Below are 21,014 nucleotides of genomic sequence, written 5' to 3'. Positions count from 1 at the left end.
TGCTTTTGAAGGTGTACACTGAATCATTGAGCTGCTTGAAGTAATGGAAGATTTAACTAGATATTATTATTCAAAATCTCTCTCTGGCTCACATCTTTCACACATTTGTAACTTTACAAGAATCAATATGACACAAGTATGATTTACTTACAAGGAATATCCTCAGTTTTAAGCAAGGCGGCTACAAGATTGACTTTCGCCACTTGGCTTTTTTTGTTAGCATTTAGCTACTTCAATTGAATGCAACAACTTTACAACGGGTACAAAGGGTAAAAAAAGCAAGGCATGTTCCTTTTTAACTTTATAACACGCAAACACATTTTTAACAATCCACATGTATTATGTTTAAGCTAACTCAGCTAACCAGACTCATGTCGAGTTAAACACTTCTTTGAGTCTGACCACATGAGTCTGGCTCAGTGCACTGAAATAAATCCATATTAAATTAAATATAACTTACTTTTTTCAGTATCAGCAGCCCTGCTTCCATTTACTTCATCAAACTGGAGTCAAGTGCTTCTTCTGCTGCGCGTCTCAAACGTGATGAGATGAGGAGCGCTTGTTCAGTAAAGTGAGCACGTCCTGTAGGGGTGGGGAGGCGGTTACACCTACGATTCCTGTCTCCGCCCGCCTGGCATGTCACCATGGTTTATCAAGGCAACACAATCTCGCGGAAGAAATTCACTCATTTATTTATGAATAATACCTGTTTGTATTATGTTTAAGGTTAATTAATATAATTTTCATTCATTTTCATTTCTGTTATTTTTTGTTTAAGTGAAGTCAGAACATTTGATCACTGGCTTGTCGTATCTTAGCCTACTTCAATAGCTGTAGCTATCATAGGCTATTAATCACTGCGAAGGTTTATCCAATCCAATCCAATCCAACTTTATTTGTTAAGCACTTTAAAACAGCCACAGTTGACCAAAGTGCTGTACAGAAGAATAAATAAAATATGTAACAGCTCACGAGATAAAAGAAAACTACATGTGAAGTACAGAATCAAGTTAAAAGACATAAAACAAGTAAAAATGAATAGGCACGCAAAAAAGCGAAATAAAATAAATAAATAAGTCGACGTCTTACTATGTGTCAAAGGCCAGGGGAAAGAGATGGGGCTTAAGACGATATTTAAAAACAGGCCTGTTTAACGTGCTGAGGTAAAATAAGATAAGATAAGACAATCCTTTATTTATCCCACAATGGGTATAGGTATATTGTTCCATAATTTTGGAGCCGCAACAGCAAACACACGGTCCCCTCTGAGCTTCCGCTTGGTTTTTGGCACCCTCAGGAGCAGCTGATCAGCTGACCTGAGAGAGCGGGTGGGCGTGTAGGGGTGTAGAAGCTCAGAGAGGTAGGGCGGGGAAAGACCATTAAGAGATTTAAAAGCAAATGAAATAATTATAAAATTAATCTTAAATTGTATGGGCAACCAGTGGAGTTAGGTCTAAAATGGGGGAAATGTGGTCATATTTTCGTGTGCCAGTTAAAAGACATGCAGCTGCATTCTGTACCATCTGGAGACGGGCGTGGTAACAAAGGCGTGGATTACCGTCTCAAAGTGCTGCCTTGAAAGAATTGGCTTTATTTTGGCCAGCTGCCTCAAATGGAAAAGGCTTGATTTTACCCACTTCTCCCACACCGGTGAACATCCAGGGAAAGGACATTGAGAAGTGGACTCTTATAAGTAGGGGTGTTCACCTGAACAATAAGCTGTACTGGACTGTTAACAGCCAAGATCTCTACAAGAAAGGCCAGAGCAGACTTCATCTGCTGAGGAGACTCCACACTCTCTGTGCAGGGAGCACTCCTGAGGACTTTTTATGACTCTGTGGTGGTATCAGCCATCCTGTACGGAGTGGTCTGCTGGAGCAGCAGCACTACGGCTGCCGACAGGAACAGACTAAACAAACTGGTGAAGAAGGCCAGCTCTGTCCTGGGCTGCCCCCTGGACCCTGTTGAGGTGGTGGGAGACAGAAGGATGATGGCAAAGCTATCATCCCTGATGGAGAACGTTTCCCACCCCCTGCATGGAACTGTAACAGCTCTGGGCAGCTCCTTCAGCGGCAGGTCAGAAGGAGAGATACCGCAGGTCCTTCCTTCCTGCTGCAGTCAGACTGTTTAACCAAGCCTGCTCCCAGTTGATCACAAAACACACACACAACTGGACAATTCACTCTGACATGCAATAATAATGTTATATTATGTTTATCAAACCACTTTGTGCAATAACATGTTATATTATCTATTTTTTTGTACATTCTTAATTTTTCATTTTTTATTTAAATTGTATGGGCACACTACGTTCACTTTTTGTTTGCAATCTTTGCTCTTTGCTGCTGTAACATTGTAAATTTCCCCGTTGTGGGATAAATAAAGGATTATTTTATCTTATTTTACGACAGCCTTAATCTGACTGTCAAGCTTAAGATCAGGGTCCACTTTAACCCCTAGTTTGTACAGGGGGGTCCCAGTGGTACCACCAAAAACCATCACTTCTGTCTTTTTATCATTAAAATTTTAATTTTGAATTTTAAACTTTTAAATTAAAAGTTTAAGTTCGGAGCCATCCAGGCCTTTATGTCATCAAGACTAGTTTAGCCAAGCATTTATAATTGTACAAACAGATAGAAAAAGTTGGTTAATGTTACTTAATGTATCATTGTTAAAAAAGTGAAATGTTTGGGGTCTTAAAAGTTATTTATGGAATGAGTGAATATTTTTATATAGTAACTGTATTTACAATAAACCCATGTTTAGCAATTACTCAGTGTTGACACAAAATTAACTGTCTTTTCAGTCAATTCATTCAATTGTCAAACAGTTAGGTCATTGTTTGCAGCTAAACAGCTGATGAAGTCAGCCCTCACCAAAGATGGCTGCTTGCACATGCGCATTTCAGCAAGTGTGTGTGAAGTGTGTGTGAAGTCTGTACAGGATGTAGTGGCAAACTCCGACCACTAGTATGCACTCCGGAGTAAATCCGCTATACACACTTAAGCACACTTTTCTCGGTTTATGTGCATTTTGGGGATAACCCTGAAAACTTCACAGGGCACTATTTAGACCCTTTTTTCACTGAATTAGAGCTAAAATTTTTGGGGTCCAGGTTTTTGGTTCCCACAAAAATTTGAGTCCCCATGCTGTGAGTGGGCTGTCACATTCCGGTTCCTACAATGTAATAAAGACACACACACACACACACACACACACACACACACACACACACACACACACACACACACACACACACACACACACACACACACACACACACACACACACACACACACACACACACACACACACACACACACACACACACACACACACACACACACACACACACACACACACACACACACACACACACACACACACACACACACACACACACACACACACACACACACACACACACACACACACACACACACACACACACACACACACACACACACACACACACACACACACACACACACACACGAGAAAACTAAGAGGAGGACCCAGATGCAGAATTAACAAAAAAATATTTAATTAAACAAAAACTCACTTTAGAAATCCAATCCGGAGAAAACAAGGAGCCACGAGTAAACTGACATACTGCAAAAGACACAGACAAATGACATACAATGAACTGACACAGAAAGGAAGAAACACAAAGACTAAAGAGACACAGGGGTAATCAAACACAGGTGAGACTAAGGACACAGGTGAAGACAATCAGGGCAATCACACTGGAGGGAAACACACAGAGGAAGGAATGAACACAAGACAAGAAACACTGAGGACAACTAGAGTTGTTCAAGAATGAACAAAACAAAGTAGAACATAAAGAAACACTAAACACTGAAAAACAAAATTAAAAAAGACCAAATCATGACACCTAGACTTTTGAATAATACCAATAAAGTAATATTTGATCGTTTTGATCAGGACTGAAGTTGATCAAAAGATTTAACCCAAAAAAAACAGAAAAGCAATTAATCTGTACTATTTTAATAGCAGATTTTGGAAGTGAACATTTTTGTCCTTAATGACTGAAGAGGGTAGTAAATTAAACTGATGCCTGAGGGTTTAAAGTGTGTCTTATACAGCAGATTTGATGGTAATGACAGCTTATTTCAAGAACCTTCATATACCTTCATTGCTGCTGCTTTCAGTTTGTGTAAACTGACAGCTACTCACCATCTATGACGATCAGCTGTTAGCGCTAGCCGCCGATCAGCTGTTAGCTTCTCGCACAGCTATCAGGATATCCTCACCAGTCTGTGATCACTGGACCCTCGCCTGCCTTATTGGTGGACCGTCCTTCTTCGTCGGCCACGTCGGCTCCCTACCTGGCTTGGACCCGTCGCCCTGCGCCACCTGTTGGCTACCGCTGGCTGCCGCTTCCCCCCTACTCTGGCTCGGCTGCTGGCGGCGAAGAGGCCTGCCTGACAACCAGACTGCCGGCTGCTGCTCTCCTGCTCAGATTGTGTCCAGACGGGTCTCCCGTCTGCCACAAAATTGGTCCTTTCCTTATCCTGGTTTGGCTCTCATTCCTGCGGTTTTCCTGACCCCGGCTGGCGCCCGGTAGCTCGCGGCTTTCAGCCTGCGGCTAGCAGCTGCTCTCCCTGCTGCGGACATGGTACTACTAACATACTCCGCTCTGCAACTCCAGAATCTCGCCTGCCACTTCTCTCCGGACAACCTTGCTTCCATTAAATCTTTCGGACTCCTGCGCCGTCCTCACTACGTGCATAGGGCTGCCCGATGCAAGTTGGTTTACACTGACCATGCTATCCCCACTGTAGTGTCTGACCGGCGCCATCATCACAACAAATCACACGTGCACAGCAGAAACCTGATACCTGTTGTTGTGTGTGTTGACAGAACCACTCCTCTCTCCCCCTCTGCTTCAGAATACACCACCGCCTCATTTATGCTGCAGAATGCTCGCTCCCTTAACAACAAAGCAAACCTATTTCACTAAATATCAAACTTTACTGACAGATCCACGTCATCACAATCATTCAAACCGATGGTTTTATTTAGGCTATAATCGCGCATGTAGTGAGCCGTTTCCAATAAGTAACTGTCATTATGACAATATATAAACATAAAATAAAAATAAAAATAAAAGTCTGCCACATACATATTGCATCAGCGCCGTCTCGCCTTCATTATCCCGGACGGACCTCAGAGGACTGGACTTATACACTAATGTAATCACTGATGTAGAGTTAAACATTAGACTAAGACAAAGACCATAGAGCCTCCAGTTTTCATTAATATATTTCAATATCTTGCATTTATCATCAATTGTGATTTTTAATTTTAATAAAGAGACATGGCGATGGCTTCACACATTTCACCTCCTCCATACTCAGCACATCTTCATCAGCTGCATGTATTTATTCTGTAAATAATTCAAGTGTGGACATTAAGTTGGGGCATCTCTGACACGATCATTAAGCCATATATTTGATCATAATTAGTCACAGTGCAGACGGAGATGCCCACGAAAATATGTGGCCAACAATTCAAAGTTTTTGTTGGTTGATCAAACCTTTGATTAATAATATGATAGAGTGAGGGAGAATGCTGACTGACGTGTCCTCTCTGCCACTATATGAAGAAATCAGTGTGGGTCCTGTAAACATGTAAACATTGCAGATATACTCGTGCGTAATGATGAACGGTGGATGTTTTGGCACATAGGACAGCGTGAATGCAGCAGCGACGTGGTGTCAAACCTTTGATCTGCCCCCTCGTTTGGATGCATTTTCATTCACGAGCTGCTTTGCATTGACCGTTTATGGTTGAATGTGGGCGTGTAGAGGGCGGAACATGGGACTAATCTACGTGCGCACATTTCCAGGTGGATCGTGATTTATAAAGGGAACATTGCGTGCAGGTGTGCGTACGAACGGTTTTATAACTCTGAATCATTTTGTGCGCACGCCATTTCCGGGTTTTTGGCACACGTACATTGACACTGGTCATTTTTAAAAACCTCCTCAAACACCATCTGTTCACCAAAGCATTCAGCCTCATCTAACACTCCCCTCAGCTGATCACCCACTCCCTTTCTCCTTCATTTGTTTGTCTAGTGTTTCTATCCTTTCTCTTCTCTGTTTGTGTTTTTCTATTCCTCTCTTGTTGTCTCCCATTACGCCCCCCCCCCCCCCCCCCACACACACACACACACACACACACACACACACACACACACACACACACACACACTTTGTAAAGCATCCTTGGGTTTCATGAAAGGCGCTATATAAATCTAAGTTATTGTTATTAACTTCTCAGAGAGAAATAAACAAATCCTCTGTTCACAAGCCATAGTCTCTGTCTGATTGTTCAAGAGCATTTACTCTTCTACACTCCAACATGTGCTGCTGTGTTCTGATGAAGAGAAATGAAAACACACTCACACTTCCTCAGACCAGGCTTCAGTCTGTGCAGTCCACTATGGTCCAAACTGGAGGAAGAAACCAGATCAGAATCTATTTCATACATCTTCATTTAAATCCAGCATCAGACAAGAAGCAGAGTTCATCATTCAGAAACAGTGAGACAGCTTCTGTGTGTCTGTCTGTACCTCAGTGTCTCCAGTCTGCAGTGTGGATCCTCCAGTCCAGCAGACAGCAGCTTCTCTCCTCGTTCTCCTGGATGATTGTAGCTCAGGTCCAGATGTCTCAGGGGGGAGGAGCTTAGAGCTGAGGCCAGAGACGCACAACCTTTTCTTGTGATCAGACAACCTGACAGACTACACACACACACACACACACACACACACACACACACACACACACACACACACACACACACACACACACACACACACACACACACACACACACACACACACACACACACACACACACACACACACACACACACACACACACACACACACACACACACACACACACACACACACACACACACACACACACACACACACACACACACACACACACACACACACACACACACACACACACACACACACACACACACACACACACACACACACACACACACACACACACACACACACACACACACACACACACACACAAGCACACGCACACACACACACAAACACAACATACTTAACATCCATTGGTCCATTCTTCTCTGTTTTACCAGTAACATCCCGTCATAACCATGCAGCTGAACAGAAAAGACTTCATAATCTGATACTAATCAATATTTACTCTGGTGACAAATAGTGAAGGTAAGACAGAGCGTGAGATAAACACACAGACTGCTTTGACATCAGCAGTGATGTAGAAACAGTTCTGAACTGTTTCATCTGAAATAAAGATTCTTTAGTTCTTTATGTTCCAAACATTATCCATGGTTTGTTTGTTGGTGGGGAAAGAACTTCATATTTAACTTTCTTTATTCCAGTCCAGCTTCCTCAGACTAAAAGACTGAGAGCTATAGAACGAGCTCAGAGCTTTACAGCTTTAATGTGGAAACATACAGTAAAACTTTAAACCACCACCAAGGCCCATTTAATAAATGATTCATCAAGAAAACGTGATCTTAGATGAATAATGTGGATCAGCAGCACACTAACCTGAGAGTGTCCAGTCTACATAGTGGACTCTTTAATCCAGTAGACAGCAGCTTCACTCCTGAATCCTGCAGGTTGTTGTTGCTCAGGTCCAGCTCTCTCAGACTAGAGGGCTGGGAGTTGAGGACTGAGGACAGAGCTTCACAGCTTCTCTCTGAGAGGTTACAACCACTCAGCCTGAAGAGGATATGTTTGGTAAGTTAATCAAAATATCAAATAAACTAAGTACATTTAAGCTTATTGGGTAAACTTTCACATGAATAAGTCCTTACCTGAGCGTTTCCAGTGAACAGTGTAGAGTCTTTAAACCACTACACAGCAGCTTCACTTCTGAATCCTGCAGGTTGTTGTTGCTCAGGTCCAGCTCTCTCAGACTAGAGGACTGGGAGCTGAGGACTGAGGACAGAGCTTCACAGCTTCTCTTTGAGAGGTTACAACCACTCAGCCTGAAGAGGATATGTTTGGTTAGTCAATCAAAATATCAAATAAACTAAGTACATTTAAGCTTATTGGGTAAACTTTCACATGAATAAGTTCTTACCTGAGAGTGTCCAGTCTACAGAGTGGACTCTTTAAACCACTACACAGCAGCTTCACTTCTGAATCCTGCAGGTTGTTGTTGCTCAGGTCCAGCTCTCTCAGACTAGAGGACTGGGAGTTGAGGACTGAGGACAGAGCTTCACAGCTTCTCTCTGAGAGGTTACAACCACTCAGCCTGAAGAGGATATGTTTGGTAAGTTAATTTAAATATCAAATAAACTAAGTACATTTAAGCTTATTGGGTAAACTTTCACATGAATAAGTCCTTACCTGAGAGTGTCCAGTCTACAGAGTGGACTCTTTAAACCACTACACAGCAGCTTCACTCCTGAATCCTGCAGGTTGTTGTTGCTCAGGTCCAGCTCTCTCAGACTAGAGGACTGGGAGCTGAGGACTGAGGACAGAGCTTCACAGCTTCTCTCTGAGAGGTTACAACCACTCAGCCTGAAGAGGATATGTTTGGTAAGTTGATCAAAATATCAAATAAACTAAGTACATTTAAGCTTATTGGGTAATCTTTCACATGAATAAGTCCTTACCTGAGCGTCTCCAGTGAATAGTGTAGAGTCTTTAAACCACTACACAGCAGCTTCACTCCTGAATCATGCAGGTTGTTGTTGCTCAGGTCCAGCTCTCTCAGACTAGAGGACTGGGAGCTGAGGACTGAGGACAGAGCTTCACAGCTTCTCTCTGAGAGGTTACAACCACTCAGCCTGAAGAGGATATGTTTGGTAAGTTAATCAGAATATCAAATAAACTAAGTACATTTAAGCTTATTGGGTAAACTTTCACATGAATAAGTCCTTACCTGAGTGTTTCCAGTGAACAGTGTAGAGTCTTTAAACCACTACACAGCAGCTTCACTCCTGAATCCTGCAGGTTGTTGTTGCTCAGGTCCAGCTCTCTCAGACTAGAGGACTGGGAGCTGAGGACTGAGGACAGAGCTTCACAGCTTCTCTCTGAGAGGTTACAGACACTCAGCCTGAAGAGGATTCAGAAGAACACAAATGAAAGCAATTACAAACTATAGTTGTTATTTCTGAATAAAGAGAACTATAGTTAACCTGGATAGTTATGTGAGCACGTACAGAGCTTTGTTTGAAGCTTTGATCACAGGCAGCAGCCTCAGAAGAGCCTCCTCTGAAGCAGAGTATTTCTTCAGGTCAAACACGTCCAGATCTTTTTCTGATGACAGTAAGATGAAGACCAGAGCTGACCACTGAGCAGGAGACAGTTTATCTGTAGAGAGACGTCCTGATCTCAGGGACTGTTGGATCTCCTCCACTAGAGAACGATCATTCAGTTCATTCAGACAGTGGAACAGATTGATGCTTTTCTCTGCAGACAGATCCTCACTGATCTTCTCCTTGATGTACTTGACTGTTTCCTCTCCTTGATGTACTTGACTGTTTCCTGATTAGTCTTTGAGCCACTTCCTGTGTGTGTCAGCAGACCTCGTATGAGATTCTGATTGGTCTCTAGAGAAAGACCGAGGAGGAAGCGGAGGAACAAGTCCAGGTGTCCATTAGGACTCTGTAAGGCCTGGTCCACAGCACTCTGATATAAAAGTGTTGGGTCAGGGTTTTCTCTGAATCCTTTAGACCACCAGGATGTTGTTTGTTCTTCTGACATCAGATTGACTCCAGAGTTGATGAAGGTCAGATGGACATGAAGAGCAGCCAGAAACTCCTGAACACTCAGATGGATGAAGCAGAACACCTTGTCCTGGTACAGTCCTCTCTCCTCTTTAAAGATCTGTGTGAACACTCCTGAGTACACTGAGGCTGCTCTGATATCGATGCCACACTCTGTCAGGTCTGAGTCATAGAAGATCAGGTTTCCTTTCTGCAGCTGCTCAAAAGCCAGTTTTCCCAGAGACTTAATCATCTTCCTGCTCTCTGGACTCCAGTGTGGATCTGTCTCAGCTCCTCCATCATACTTGATGTTCTTCAGTTTGGACTGAAACACCAGGAAGTGGATGTACATCTCAGTCAGGGTCTTGGGCAGCTCACCTCTCGTTCTGGTCTTCAGCACATCCTCCAGAACTGTAGCAGTGATCCAGCAGAAGACTGGGATGTGGCACATGATGTGGAGGCTTCTGGATGTCTTGATGTGGGAGATGATTCTGTCAGCTTGCTCCTCATTTCTGAATCTCTTCATGAAGTACTCCTCCTTCTGTGGGTCAGTGAACCCTCTGACCTCTGTCACCATGTCAACACACTCAGGAGGGATCTGATTGGCTGCTGCAGGTCTTGTGGTTATCCAGAGGTGAGCAGAGGGAAGCAGTTTCCCCCTGATGAGGTTTGTCAGCAGCACATCCACTGAGGTGGACTCTGTGACATCAGTCAGGGTCTCGTTGTTTTTAAAGTCCAGAGGAAGTCGACACTCATCCAGACCGTCAAAGATGAACACAACCTGGAACTCTTCAAACCTGCAGATTCCTGCTTCTTTGGTTTCAGGAAAGAAGTGATGAACAAGTTCCAATAGGTTGAACTTTTTCTTCTTCAGCACATTCAGCTCTCTGAAAGTGAATGGAAATGTGAAGTGTATGTCCTGGTTGTCTTTGTCTTCAGCCCAGTCCAGAGTGAACTTCTGTGTTAAGACTGTTTTCCCGATGCCAGCCACTCCCTTTGTCATCACTCTTCTGATTGGTTCATCTCTTCCAGGTGAGGCTTTAAAGATGTCTTCTTGTCTGATGGTTGTTTCTGGTCTGTGTGGTTTCCTGGATGCTGTTTCAATCTGTCTGACCTCGTGTTCATCATTGACCTCTCCAGTCCCTCCCTCTGTGATGTAGAGCTCTGTGTAGATCTGGTTCAGAAGGGTTGGGTTTCCTGCTTTAGCAATCCCCTCAAACACACACTGGAACTTCTCCTTCAGGTTAGATTTGAGTTTTTTTTGGCACACTGCACCTAACGTTCCTGAAAAAAGAAAGAACTGAAATCAATGAACAGATCCTGATATAGATCACATGACTATCTGAGTTTTGAACTTTAAACCTCTTTGTCCTTTTTCTAAAATACTAAATCTGTTAAAATGTTCTTACTGCTCTGCAGACAGTCAGCCAGCTCCTCCTGCTTCATTCTCCTCAGGAAGTGGAGAGTGATCTTCAAAAATGCCTCTTTGCAGCTTCTCCCCTGCTTTTCATCCTCACTCTGACTCTCTAAGCATTTTGGGTAATCTGGACTCAGAACCCTGTGGACTCTCTTCAGCTCGTTCTTCACAAAGGTGATGATGTTCTCCTCCAGCAGCTGGAACAGAAGGAGACACTGGATATTTAATATAAACTGGTAGAACTCAACATGTGGTTCATCTGTCAGTCTGAAGGTCAGCTGGTCTAAACAGAACAATAACTTAGCATTAAATTATTGTAATGGTAGTGTATTAATTAACAGTGTGTTGAACACACCATAAAGATGGAGTCCAGGTCTGTTGGATTCTGCTGGTCTGATTGATCTCTGTGAATGTTGGAGCTCTCCCGTTGAACTCTGTGACAGGACATATTACACAAGAAAACAACAGGATATATATAATGAAACTCTGAGCCAAGATATGAGTCTTTAAACAACAGAGACATAACATTAACTTGATTTTTAATTCTCACCTTCCATCAGCCGGAAGTCCACCTTTAAAGAAGATTGGAAGAAGTTTAGACTGATCACTCTTCATGGACACACAGCTGGGTCCAGGAGAGTCTGGTCTCTGTTCCTGCATCCTGATACAAACATACAGCTGGACAATCAGATTGTTCCAGTTTAAACTGGCAGATGGATAATCAGTAATCAGGAGGCAGAGGTGAAGTTCTCCACAGTTCTCTCTGTTTCTATTAGAACAGTATCTCACTCAGAATACAGCCAACACTGTGTCTGTCCTCAAATTCTTTAGACTGATGAAAGTAAAGTTAACAGAAGACGATTCCAGAGGAGAGGAGTCTGAAAACTGGAGGCTCTACCTCCCATAGTACATTTAGAGACCGAGCAGCATTTACAACGAGCAGCAATTACTATTAGGATACAGAACAGATCAAGATCAAGAACTTGTCCATAACAACTTCAGGAACCTCAACCTGGAACTCACTTCTGGGACAAAGTCTTCAGACTGACATTACTTCAGATGGGAATAAGTGCTGCTTGCACCATCACAGTAGTTTTTATATTGTGAGTAAGTCCAGAATATGGATCCTACAAGGTTTGTAAAAACACTCAAGAGCTTTGAAGATCTTTGTCTGCAGTCTTCATGATACAGCCCAAAAATAAATCTTTCCTCAGATTTGTCTCTTTTTAAGGTTTGGCCTATTATTTTGACTTTGTCTAAGAATATTTAGCTTCTTTCTAGTAGGGCTGTTTTTGTTTTAAAGTCATAAAGTCCATCACACTGTCGGCTGGTTCTGTGTCAGGCAGGTTAAGTTCTGACAGGGTCGGGGAAATAGGGTGCAGGGAAGGACCCAAATGCAGAAAAAAATGGACTCACAGCTGCAATAAAATGATTCTTTTCCACATTTTACAGCCTTCAGGCAGGTCAGGGTTCAAATACAAACACTTCAAAAGAAAAAACACAAGATAGAACCAAAGCACACAATGATCATGAAGTGGTAAGAAAACTAAATGAAGCTGTTGAGGAAAATGAAGACAGGTGAGTAGAGTAGAAGGGAAGGTCTGGGCTATTGAAACCTAGAAGAGAAGGAGGTGAATTCTGAGGACCTCTGGTGGAGAAGTTTGAGAAACAGGAGAAAAGTACGAGTCCTGGGAGAGGTGAACATGGACTGAAGACTGAGAGTGATGTAAATGGCTGAGGATGAAAGAGTGAGCCTACAGAAAAGCAGAACAGAGCTCTTTGTCAATTTCAGATCTCACCTTCCATCAGCAGGACGTCCATCTTTAAAGTCAATATAGAGACCCATAGACCGATCACTCTTCATGGACACACAGCTGGGTCCAGGAGAGTCTGGTCTCTGTTCCTGCATCCTGATACAAAAAAACAAACATTATTAGTTACTGTGAGCAGCAGATGAGACAGTGATGATGATGATGATGATGATGGTGATGATGATGAAGGTGGAGAGATGTGAGTGCTGAGCTGTGACATGAAGAAGAGTCATGGACAGTTAGAGATCCTCACCTCAGAGCTTCATGTTCCTCACACAGAGAGGTTTTAGAGGGAGGGACTCCCTCCTCTGTGTCCTCACACTGATCCATAGCAGAGCGCCCCCTGCTGGGAGAGCTGCACTCTGTCACTACAACAACACTGATGGAGCTCAGCTGCTGAAGTCACATCCAGTCAAAGATCTTCAGCTGTGGAGAAAACAAAGAGAAGAAGCTGCTGATTTACCTTCATCGTCATCATCATCATCATCACCTCACTGTCAGTCTACACACATCACATCTACCTGGTTCATCTTCATCATCATCATCATCATCATCATCACCTCACTGTCAGTCTACAAACATCACATCAACCTGGTTCACCTTCAAAAAGGGAAAGCAGCACCAGCAAAACCATGGTTATCTTATGGTCCAGCGTGATTGCTGGGCGCTCTTCTTTGCTGCTGCAAGACACATTTTTCTAGCAGTTTTTGGGTACGCATAAAAGTTTAAACATTTTCAACTTTTTTGATCAAGAAGCAGAGTCTCAGCCATCGTCAATGTCACTCAAAGTAGCCAATCAAATCAAGTAGGTTTGACATCCGCTTTATATGACATTTTCCCCTCCTCCTCTTGGAGCAAACATATTTCATTTGGTCGCCCGTATGCACACACAGCCCTGCTCCACAGGCGCTCCCAGCTGTTCTTTCTTCAGCCGTGTTCAGGCGTTTTTTTGAGGCGAGTTGCGTCTCTGTGTGATCGGATCCTAAGGGGGCCCCATCTGACAGCACTCACTCTCATCGCTCTGCTAAGAGTCACATGATTTATTCCTATGAAATGAATTATCTGTCTGAGAGTGAAAACAGAGGAGCAGTGGTGGAGCAGATAGTGAAGATGAAATGTAACAGTAAATGACCGAATGCTGCGAGTCTAGTCTTAACTATCGGGGAGAGATGTTCTTTATGTTGGAAATAATACTTCTGTGAACTTTGAAGATAAATGTTTATACAGAGCATTTTTTTGTAGGTGTCAGATTATTGATCACATATTGGTGATGAATGGTTGGAGGACCCCCCTGTGAAGGGGCCCAACAGACTGAAGAATCCCCATTGGTTAGATCAATCTGACACAGCTATCTGACTGGAAGGAGACATTCAATAAGAGCTGATCATAGAGAATAACTACAGCAGACAGAGTTTGTCTTTATAAATCTATCTACTAGAATCACACACTGTGATTTCACTGCAGTAATTCTACTTATAGAGCTGCATAATAAGGTCTCTGGTCTGTGCTGATCTCTGCTGTGGGTGCAGCAGAGATCAGCTGTCCCCTTCTGCAGAGCTCCACGTCGAAAATTCATTCAACTGCAGGACTTGGACCTTTCGAGGCTTCTAGCACTTTCAATATTCCAGTAAAAATGTCTTTCCGATATCACCGAGGCTCAAAATCCCGATCTGCCACTGAACGTTGCAGCGGTGTAAACTCTAGTAAGACGCCACTAGCACACGTCAGTAATGCGGCCCCGATTAAACTGGCTCTGATAAATGCCAGATCAGCGCTAAATAAGACTTTTATTCTTAACGACTTTTTCACATCCCAGGGCCTAGATTTCCTTCTGGTGACTGAAACTTGACCGAACTCCAATGATGTAAGTCCACTTATTGAGCTTTCTCCAAATGAATGTTCCTTCTTTAACACGCCACGACCCTCCGGACGAGGCGGGGGTCAGGCAGCAGTTTTTAAAAACAAAGTGGGTACAGCAAACCCTCTTCTTATCATCATATTATATCGTCCTCCAAAATCAGATAAACATTTTATCACTGAGTTTGCAGACCTCTTATCGCAAATTGTGCCATCATTTGAAAGAATTTTAATACTGGGTGATTTTAATATCCATGTATGTTGTCCATCAAAACCACTTGTCGGTGAATTTTTAAACCTGATTGAATCATTTAATTTTGCACAGCATGTCTCAGGTCCCACTCATAAACATGGCCACACTTTGGACTTGGTCTTGTCTTGTGGTCTTCCTGTTAACAATTTGGAAATAATGGACCCTTGTCTTTCAGATCACAGTGCCATTATTTTTAATGTGTCTCTCTCTGACCTGTCATCAAATGGTCTCCTCCCCATGCTTTACTCTCGTTACATTAACTCTTCCACTGCTAGTTTATTCTCAGCTGCTCAAGATGCTCTGTCTGTTGAAAATATTCCTACTGAACTCTGCACTGAGGATCACATTCAATTATTTAATGCTACCTGCTCCTCAATTCTCAACCATATTGCTCCTCTCAAGATAAAAAAACCAAAGCCTAAATCACAGTCTTGGATTACTGAATTCACTAGAGCCCTAAGGAGGAGCTGCAGACAAGCTGAACGCAAGTGGAAGCAGGATAAGCTTCAAATCTCACATGACATCCTTAAAGAGCGGCTGATCAGCTACCAAATTGCAGTCAAGGCAGCGAGAGCAAAACATTTCTCAGATATCATCTCAAAAGATCACCATAATCTTAAAGTCCTATTCAATATTATAAACTCTCTCACCTGCCCCCCTCCTGGATCCTCTCTAGACACTCCCCTTGGTAGAGCAGAAGACTTCCTAAAGTTCTTCACTGAAAAAGTTGCTGGCATTAGAAAAAATATCTCAGCCCCTACCAGGCACATCTCAGCCTCCCCGCCCTTCAACTGCTCTGCCCAGTTAAACCGACATCATCAAACAGGTCGCCAACAGCTTAGGTCAGTTATACAGCCACATTAGGCCCCACGACAGGAACCTTGGCTTTATCTTCGACTCAGGTTTTACATTTGATCGGCAGGTAAATCCAGTTGTCAAATCCAGTTTCTTTCAGCTCCGTACAATTTCCAAGCTAAAACCTATCCTCTCATTCAGTGACTTACAGACAGTAACCCATGCACTCATTACATCCCGGCTTGACTACTGCAATTGCTGGTCCAAAATGCTGCAGCAAGGCTACTGACTGGAACCAAGAAGAGGGAGCATATCAGTCCTGTCCTAGCGTCCCTTCATTGGCTCCCAATATGATTCAGAATCGATTTTAAGATTGTGTTGTTTGTTTTTAAAGCCCTGAATGGCTTGGCCCCCTTTTATATTACCAACCTCCTCAGGCCGTACACCTCATCTAGGCGCCTGAGATCATCAGACATGGGCCTCCTGGCTGTTCCCCGCTCACGGCTCAAGCTAAAGGGAGATCAGGCCTTTAAGGTAAAAGCCTGTAAACTGTGGAACGGCCTCCTTCATTCCATCAGGTCTGCACCCTCTGTTGACTCTTTTAAGTCCTGTCTCAAGACATACTTTTATATTTTAGCATTTGAGTCCTCTGGTCCTGAATAGACCGTTTCTTTCAGGTTCCTTTGTTGCTTTCTTTATATATTCTTTCTTTATATATGTATATATGTATACATATATATATATATTTCTCTCTTGTGGACATTGTGATCTCAAGTTGTTTTTTCTTTTTTCATGTATTGTACAGCACTTTGGTCAGCTGTAGCTGTTTTTAAATGTGCTCTATAATAAATATGACTTGACTTGACTTGACTTGACTTGCAGAAGAGTGTTTGTGTTGCTTGGCAACCGTCCAGTTTCAGAGAAGTTGTGGAACCAGTTGAGCTGATGGAGTGATTATTTTCAGTCCTAACTGATGAGGACAGACTCCATGCCCTCCCTCTGCTGTGTTAAACTGTACTGTTAGCATGTTAGCATAGCCTGCATGCTAACTGAGAGTCATTGTGTTCCCTGCACTTCTACTACAGTCAGAGCAGCTAATGAACCTGGTGGCTAACTGTTAGCTTACAGCTCTTTTGACACTTAAATCAAACAGAGAGTCTTAAAAAACAGTGAAAAGTGTCTCTTACCTTCAACACAGAGAACAGATCTGCGTCAGAACGAGACAGAGTCAGAGTCCTAATGAGACCAGGAAATACCACAGCTGGTTCATCAACATACCAACAGGTGATCAAAGGACACACCCTCCATTTCTCCCTGAAGGAAGTTTGAGTTCATTATTTTAAGATTCATGAGAAGAAATAAAAGTGTGTGTGTGATCAGAAGCAGCAGAGATCGTCTTCATGGTGAAACCTCAGCTGTCAATCAAGAGAAGAACTTTCAGACTGTCATTAAAAAAAGACAAAAACTTGAGTTATTTTTGACCATCGTCCTTTTGAAATGATCTTCAGTGATCGATAAACTTCTTTGTTTAACATGTTTTATTTAATTGTCTAAAAACTGTCGACAGTTTCACAGTGAATGATCATTTACATCGTTAGTCAATCAATGGGACGCTCTTTGAAATGAATGAAAATCTAAATGTACCTGGTTCATCTGAATCTACAGAGTAACTATCAAAGCAGATTTTAAGTGTCAGTCACAGCCAATCGAAATCTGTCCGTGTTCACACCTGACGCAGGTATGACTGCACTAAAAAAGGGACTACTACAGGTGATGTACAGTACCTGTGTATCACTGCTGAAGCTCCCTGTGCTAACTAACTTCCTGTTTCCAACACCTGCATACTAGAGATATAAAGATTAATCCTGAGGCAGTTAAAAATTGATTCAAAGGTGTCAACGTTCATTTTGATACTCTGAAAAACTGAATCGCAGTACTTTTTTTAAACAGCAGAGGGCGCCATCTATTCATGCTTCTCTTGTTTGACTTCCTACATCACTCACGTGAGCCTCAACACCTGAAGAGCAGAGGCTGGTTTGTTGCTACCTGGTTGTAACAAGCAGTCTTTATCATGGCAGCTGCGGTGCAAGATGTTGAAATTCACAGCTTCAGTCCACCTTAGTTTGCATATTTCCTCGGATTTATTCAAATAAATCCCTTAAATTCTTTTGAAACCACATCTCTGCCTCATCAGTGTTCGAATCTGTGTGTCTTAATTATTTACATTTGGAGTTTTAAGTTCTGTATTTCCTGAGGTGCAAGCTCCCAGGTGGCGTTGTCGGTTATTATTTGACATAAGATATTACCATTCACCAACCCTTGCCACACTTACATTGGAAGGAGTCATTAAACAAAACTGCAACTCCTCCTCCTCTCTTATGCACTCTGGCCTCGCTTACAAAACTGAAGTTGGGAGGGGTTGACTCGATAAGAACAGCTGCACTGTTATTTTTGTCTAACCAAGAGAGCTGTGTCAGAACGGGCAATGGTGGGCGCCGTCGGGTGTTCATGGAAGAGAATAAGGGAGAAGGGCGGGGGGTACTTTTTAATCCAGCATTGACCAGCTCCTTCATCTGGTCAGTGAACTCCAGGTGGGGGGAGGAGAATTCAAAGGTGTTGGTGTTGGGGAGGGGGTCGAAGGTCGATGGAGACCCCTCCTCTTGGTTCCGATGTCTCTCCTCTTTAGGTCTCTCCTCAGATACTGGCAGATGTGATTCTTGACGAAGGTTTTCATCCCGCTGTGTTTTGTCTTTCTTGAAAGCTGTTTTCTTTTGTCTCATGTCCTTGGCGACAAGAGAGAACTGATGGTTGAGGCAGGGAGTAAAATAGATTAGAGGTGAACAGTTTCACCCCTGACATGTTCAGGCAAAATCCATCTGCCTTAAAAAGATGTCTGTGTTCCCAGAAAATGTTAAAATTGTTAATAAAATTCACTGAATGGGCATTACATGCAGTTGTTAGCCAGTTATTCAGTGCCAACAACCTGCTGAATCTCTCCTCTGCTCTTCTGACTGGTGGTATGGGGCCGCTGATAAACACATCCACATCCAAGGGACTGACCATCCTCAGCAGACCAGTGAAGTCCTGTTTCAAGACTTCAGATTGTTGTTTTGTGACGTCATTTGACCCAATGTGTAGTATGACATTCTTCACAGTCGGGTGTTCAGCCACAATATGCAGGATCCTTTCTGCTAAATCAGAGACCATATCTCTGGGAAAACACAGTACTTCTGTGTTTTTACCGAACATCCTTTGTACATCTTTAACAGCAGAGTCACCCACAATCAGAGTCTCAAGCCCAGGCTTTAGCTTTCCCTGTAGCCGTTTACTTTTTGATATGTTTTCAGTCCTTACCCTGATGTCTGAGGATGGAGAACCAGATGAAGATCCAATGCTCTGCAACAGAGGGGAATATCTGTTCTATAGTTCCACGTTAGGTTGTAGAGGAGGCTTGTTGCTAACCCTTCCTTTCACAGCTGTCCACGGCTGTGTCCTTCAAGATACCGGGGTTGAAGGGGCACTTTGCAGGGGAGGTACTGCAGGCCAGCCGGTCTCATCACATATCTCAGCTCACTGTGCTCTGCCTGTTAACCGTCCTCCCATTTCCCAGAGAAATGTATTAGACAATACAGAGCCCACCTTTGTCATTGTAGAGGTCTCTGTTCTCTTTTGCCATGTGTTAGCTTGCTCTTGTCCACTATTCTGAGTTAGTGGTAATGTGGTGTCATTCCTGCACAGTCCGTTCACTTCCACATTCACTTCTAGGGGATAAATCTTTGTCTCCAGCACTACATACTGCAGCTTGATTTCAGGTGTTAAAATCTCATCCAGCAGTTTTCTTGGCCGGAGGAGCTCCTCTTTGTATCCACATGTTGTTGTTTGTCCTGATATATCTCTGATAACTGCAGCGAGCAGCCGTCGTCTGAATAAATCTTTAAGTTCCTGAAACTCGGACATCTGACACTCATCCAAGAGTCACAGGAAGAAAACTCAACTCATTGCTGATGATACTCTTCTTTAATTGGCGGGTGGCAACTAGCTTTAAGGTGCATTAGCGCCATCTACTATGCTGGAGTGTGGGCCAGGATACCTATAACTATTAAAAGAAAAAATAATAATAATAAAGAAAGAAAAGTAAATGAATTAATTAAATTATCTTAACTAGTCCAGTTTCTTTTAAAAATGTAAACAAAGCTTTATATTTTCCTTCCTCATTATTCAACACATTTTTAAGTCAATGTTACAATGCCCCATCATCAGCAAATAGTGATTGTCCAGTATCAGAAACCATTCCAGAAAACACATCATTAATCATTATTGAGAAGAGTGGGCTTATAACATTCCCCTGAGGAGCTCCGTTATCTACCTTATATCTAGTTGATATAGCCACCCCCATCTTGACTTGAATGTATCTATCAAATAAAAAATCTTTAATCCAGTTCAAACTTTTACTTGTTATTCCCATTTTGTGCAATTTGATAATTAATCCCTCTTTCCAAACCTCATCATAGGCTTTTTGGACATCAAAAACACTTCCATTACCGACTCTTTATTAACCTGAGCTTTCCTTATTTCTGTCTCTAAACATACAACTGGATCCATTGTTCCCATCCCTTTCCTAAACCCACTCTGATATGATGAACGTAATCCTCTGGTTTTGATGAAATATGTCATTGTTTCCATGATTTTCCCGACATGGGTCCTCTCCTGCTTGAGCTGCTTTACAGTTTTTCCAAATGCTTATTCTGCCATTTTGAGCAGGTGTAGTTAATGTAGTCAATTTATTTCAGTTTAGCTTTAAGTAAAGTTTTCCTCCAGCGCCAACAGTCTTCTTTTTGACTTTGAAAAGGCCATTGATCCTTTTATCATCACTGTCACAGGTTGGTTTACAACTGTCAGGTCATTCTGTGTGTTTTTTAATTCAGTGCTTCCTCGACTTAAATAGGGCTTGAAGATAACAGAGGACACGCTTTGCAATTCAGCTGCTTTCTTTAGATATTTTTCCAATGTATTTATTGTCACATCTTAAACAATCCCTCAGGAGCTTATCAGGTTGTAAACCTTCAAACATAAAAGGACGTGAACATGTTAATCAACAAAAGTCTTTTAAGAACATAAA

At 42.6% G+C, this 21,014-nt stretch overlaps 2 protein-coding genes and 1 long non-coding RNA gene across 3 annotated transcripts in view; all 3 read right to left on the bottom strand.

Moving 5' to 3' along the window:
* LOC136181090 (NLR family CARD domain-containing protein 3-like) overlaps positions 1-21,014 on the bottom strand; it is a 412,285-nt gene that overhangs the window by 122,294 nt on the left and 268,977 nt on the right. Inside the window, exon 11 of the mRNA XM_065961361.1 lies at positions 7,861-8,034. Within this exon, the coding sequence (XP_065817433.1) occupies positions 7,861-8,034 (174 nt within the window). The remainder of the gene's footprint in view (positions 1-7,860; positions 8,035-21,014) is intronic.
* Positions 3,523-6,910, bottom strand: LOC136181201 (uncharacterized). The gene is made up of 2 exons (XR_010667586.1): positions 6,602-6,910; positions 3,523-6,481 (listed from the first exon to the last, which is right to left on the bottom strand). It is a non-coding gene; the product is annotated as an uncharacterized lncRNA (long non-coding RNA).
* Positions 9,106-11,839, bottom strand: LOC136181084 (protein NLRC3-like). The gene is made up of 5 exons (XM_065961340.1): positions 11,730-11,839; positions 11,535-11,613; positions 11,172-11,376; positions 9,505-11,046; positions 9,106-9,110 (listed from the first exon to the last, which is right to left on the bottom strand). The coding sequence occupies exons 1-5, from the start codon at positions 11,837-11,839 to the stop codon at positions 9,106-9,108; spliced, it is 1,941 nt and encodes a 646-aa protein (XP_065817412.1).

The sequence above is a fragment of the Labrus bergylta genome, chromosome 2, assembly GCF_963930695.1.
Source record: "Labrus bergylta chromosome 2, fLabBer1.1, whole genome shotgun sequence".
Classification (NCBI taxonomy): Eukaryota; Metazoa; Chordata; class Actinopteri; order Labriformes; family Labridae; genus Labrus; species Labrus bergylta.
This window is presented reverse-complemented; position numbering and strand designations above follow the sequence as displayed.

What these genes read in the sequence shown, in the direction of transcription:
- LOC136181084 (XM_065961340.1), bottom strand. Translation starts at nt 11,839, where the DNA reads ATGCAGGAACAGAGACCAGACTCTCCTGGACCCAGCTGTGTGTCCATG. An exon ending in GGACTTCCGGCTGATGGAAG is followed by an intron (nt 11,614 to 11,729) that starts GTGAGAATTAAA and finishes GTCCTGTCACAG; the next exon opens with AGTTCAACGGGAGAGCTCCA. An exon ending in ACCTGGACTCCATCTTTATG is followed by an intron (nt 11,377 to 11,534) that starts GTGTGTTCAACA and finishes CTTCTGTTCCAG; the next exon opens with CTGCTGGAGGAGAACATCAT.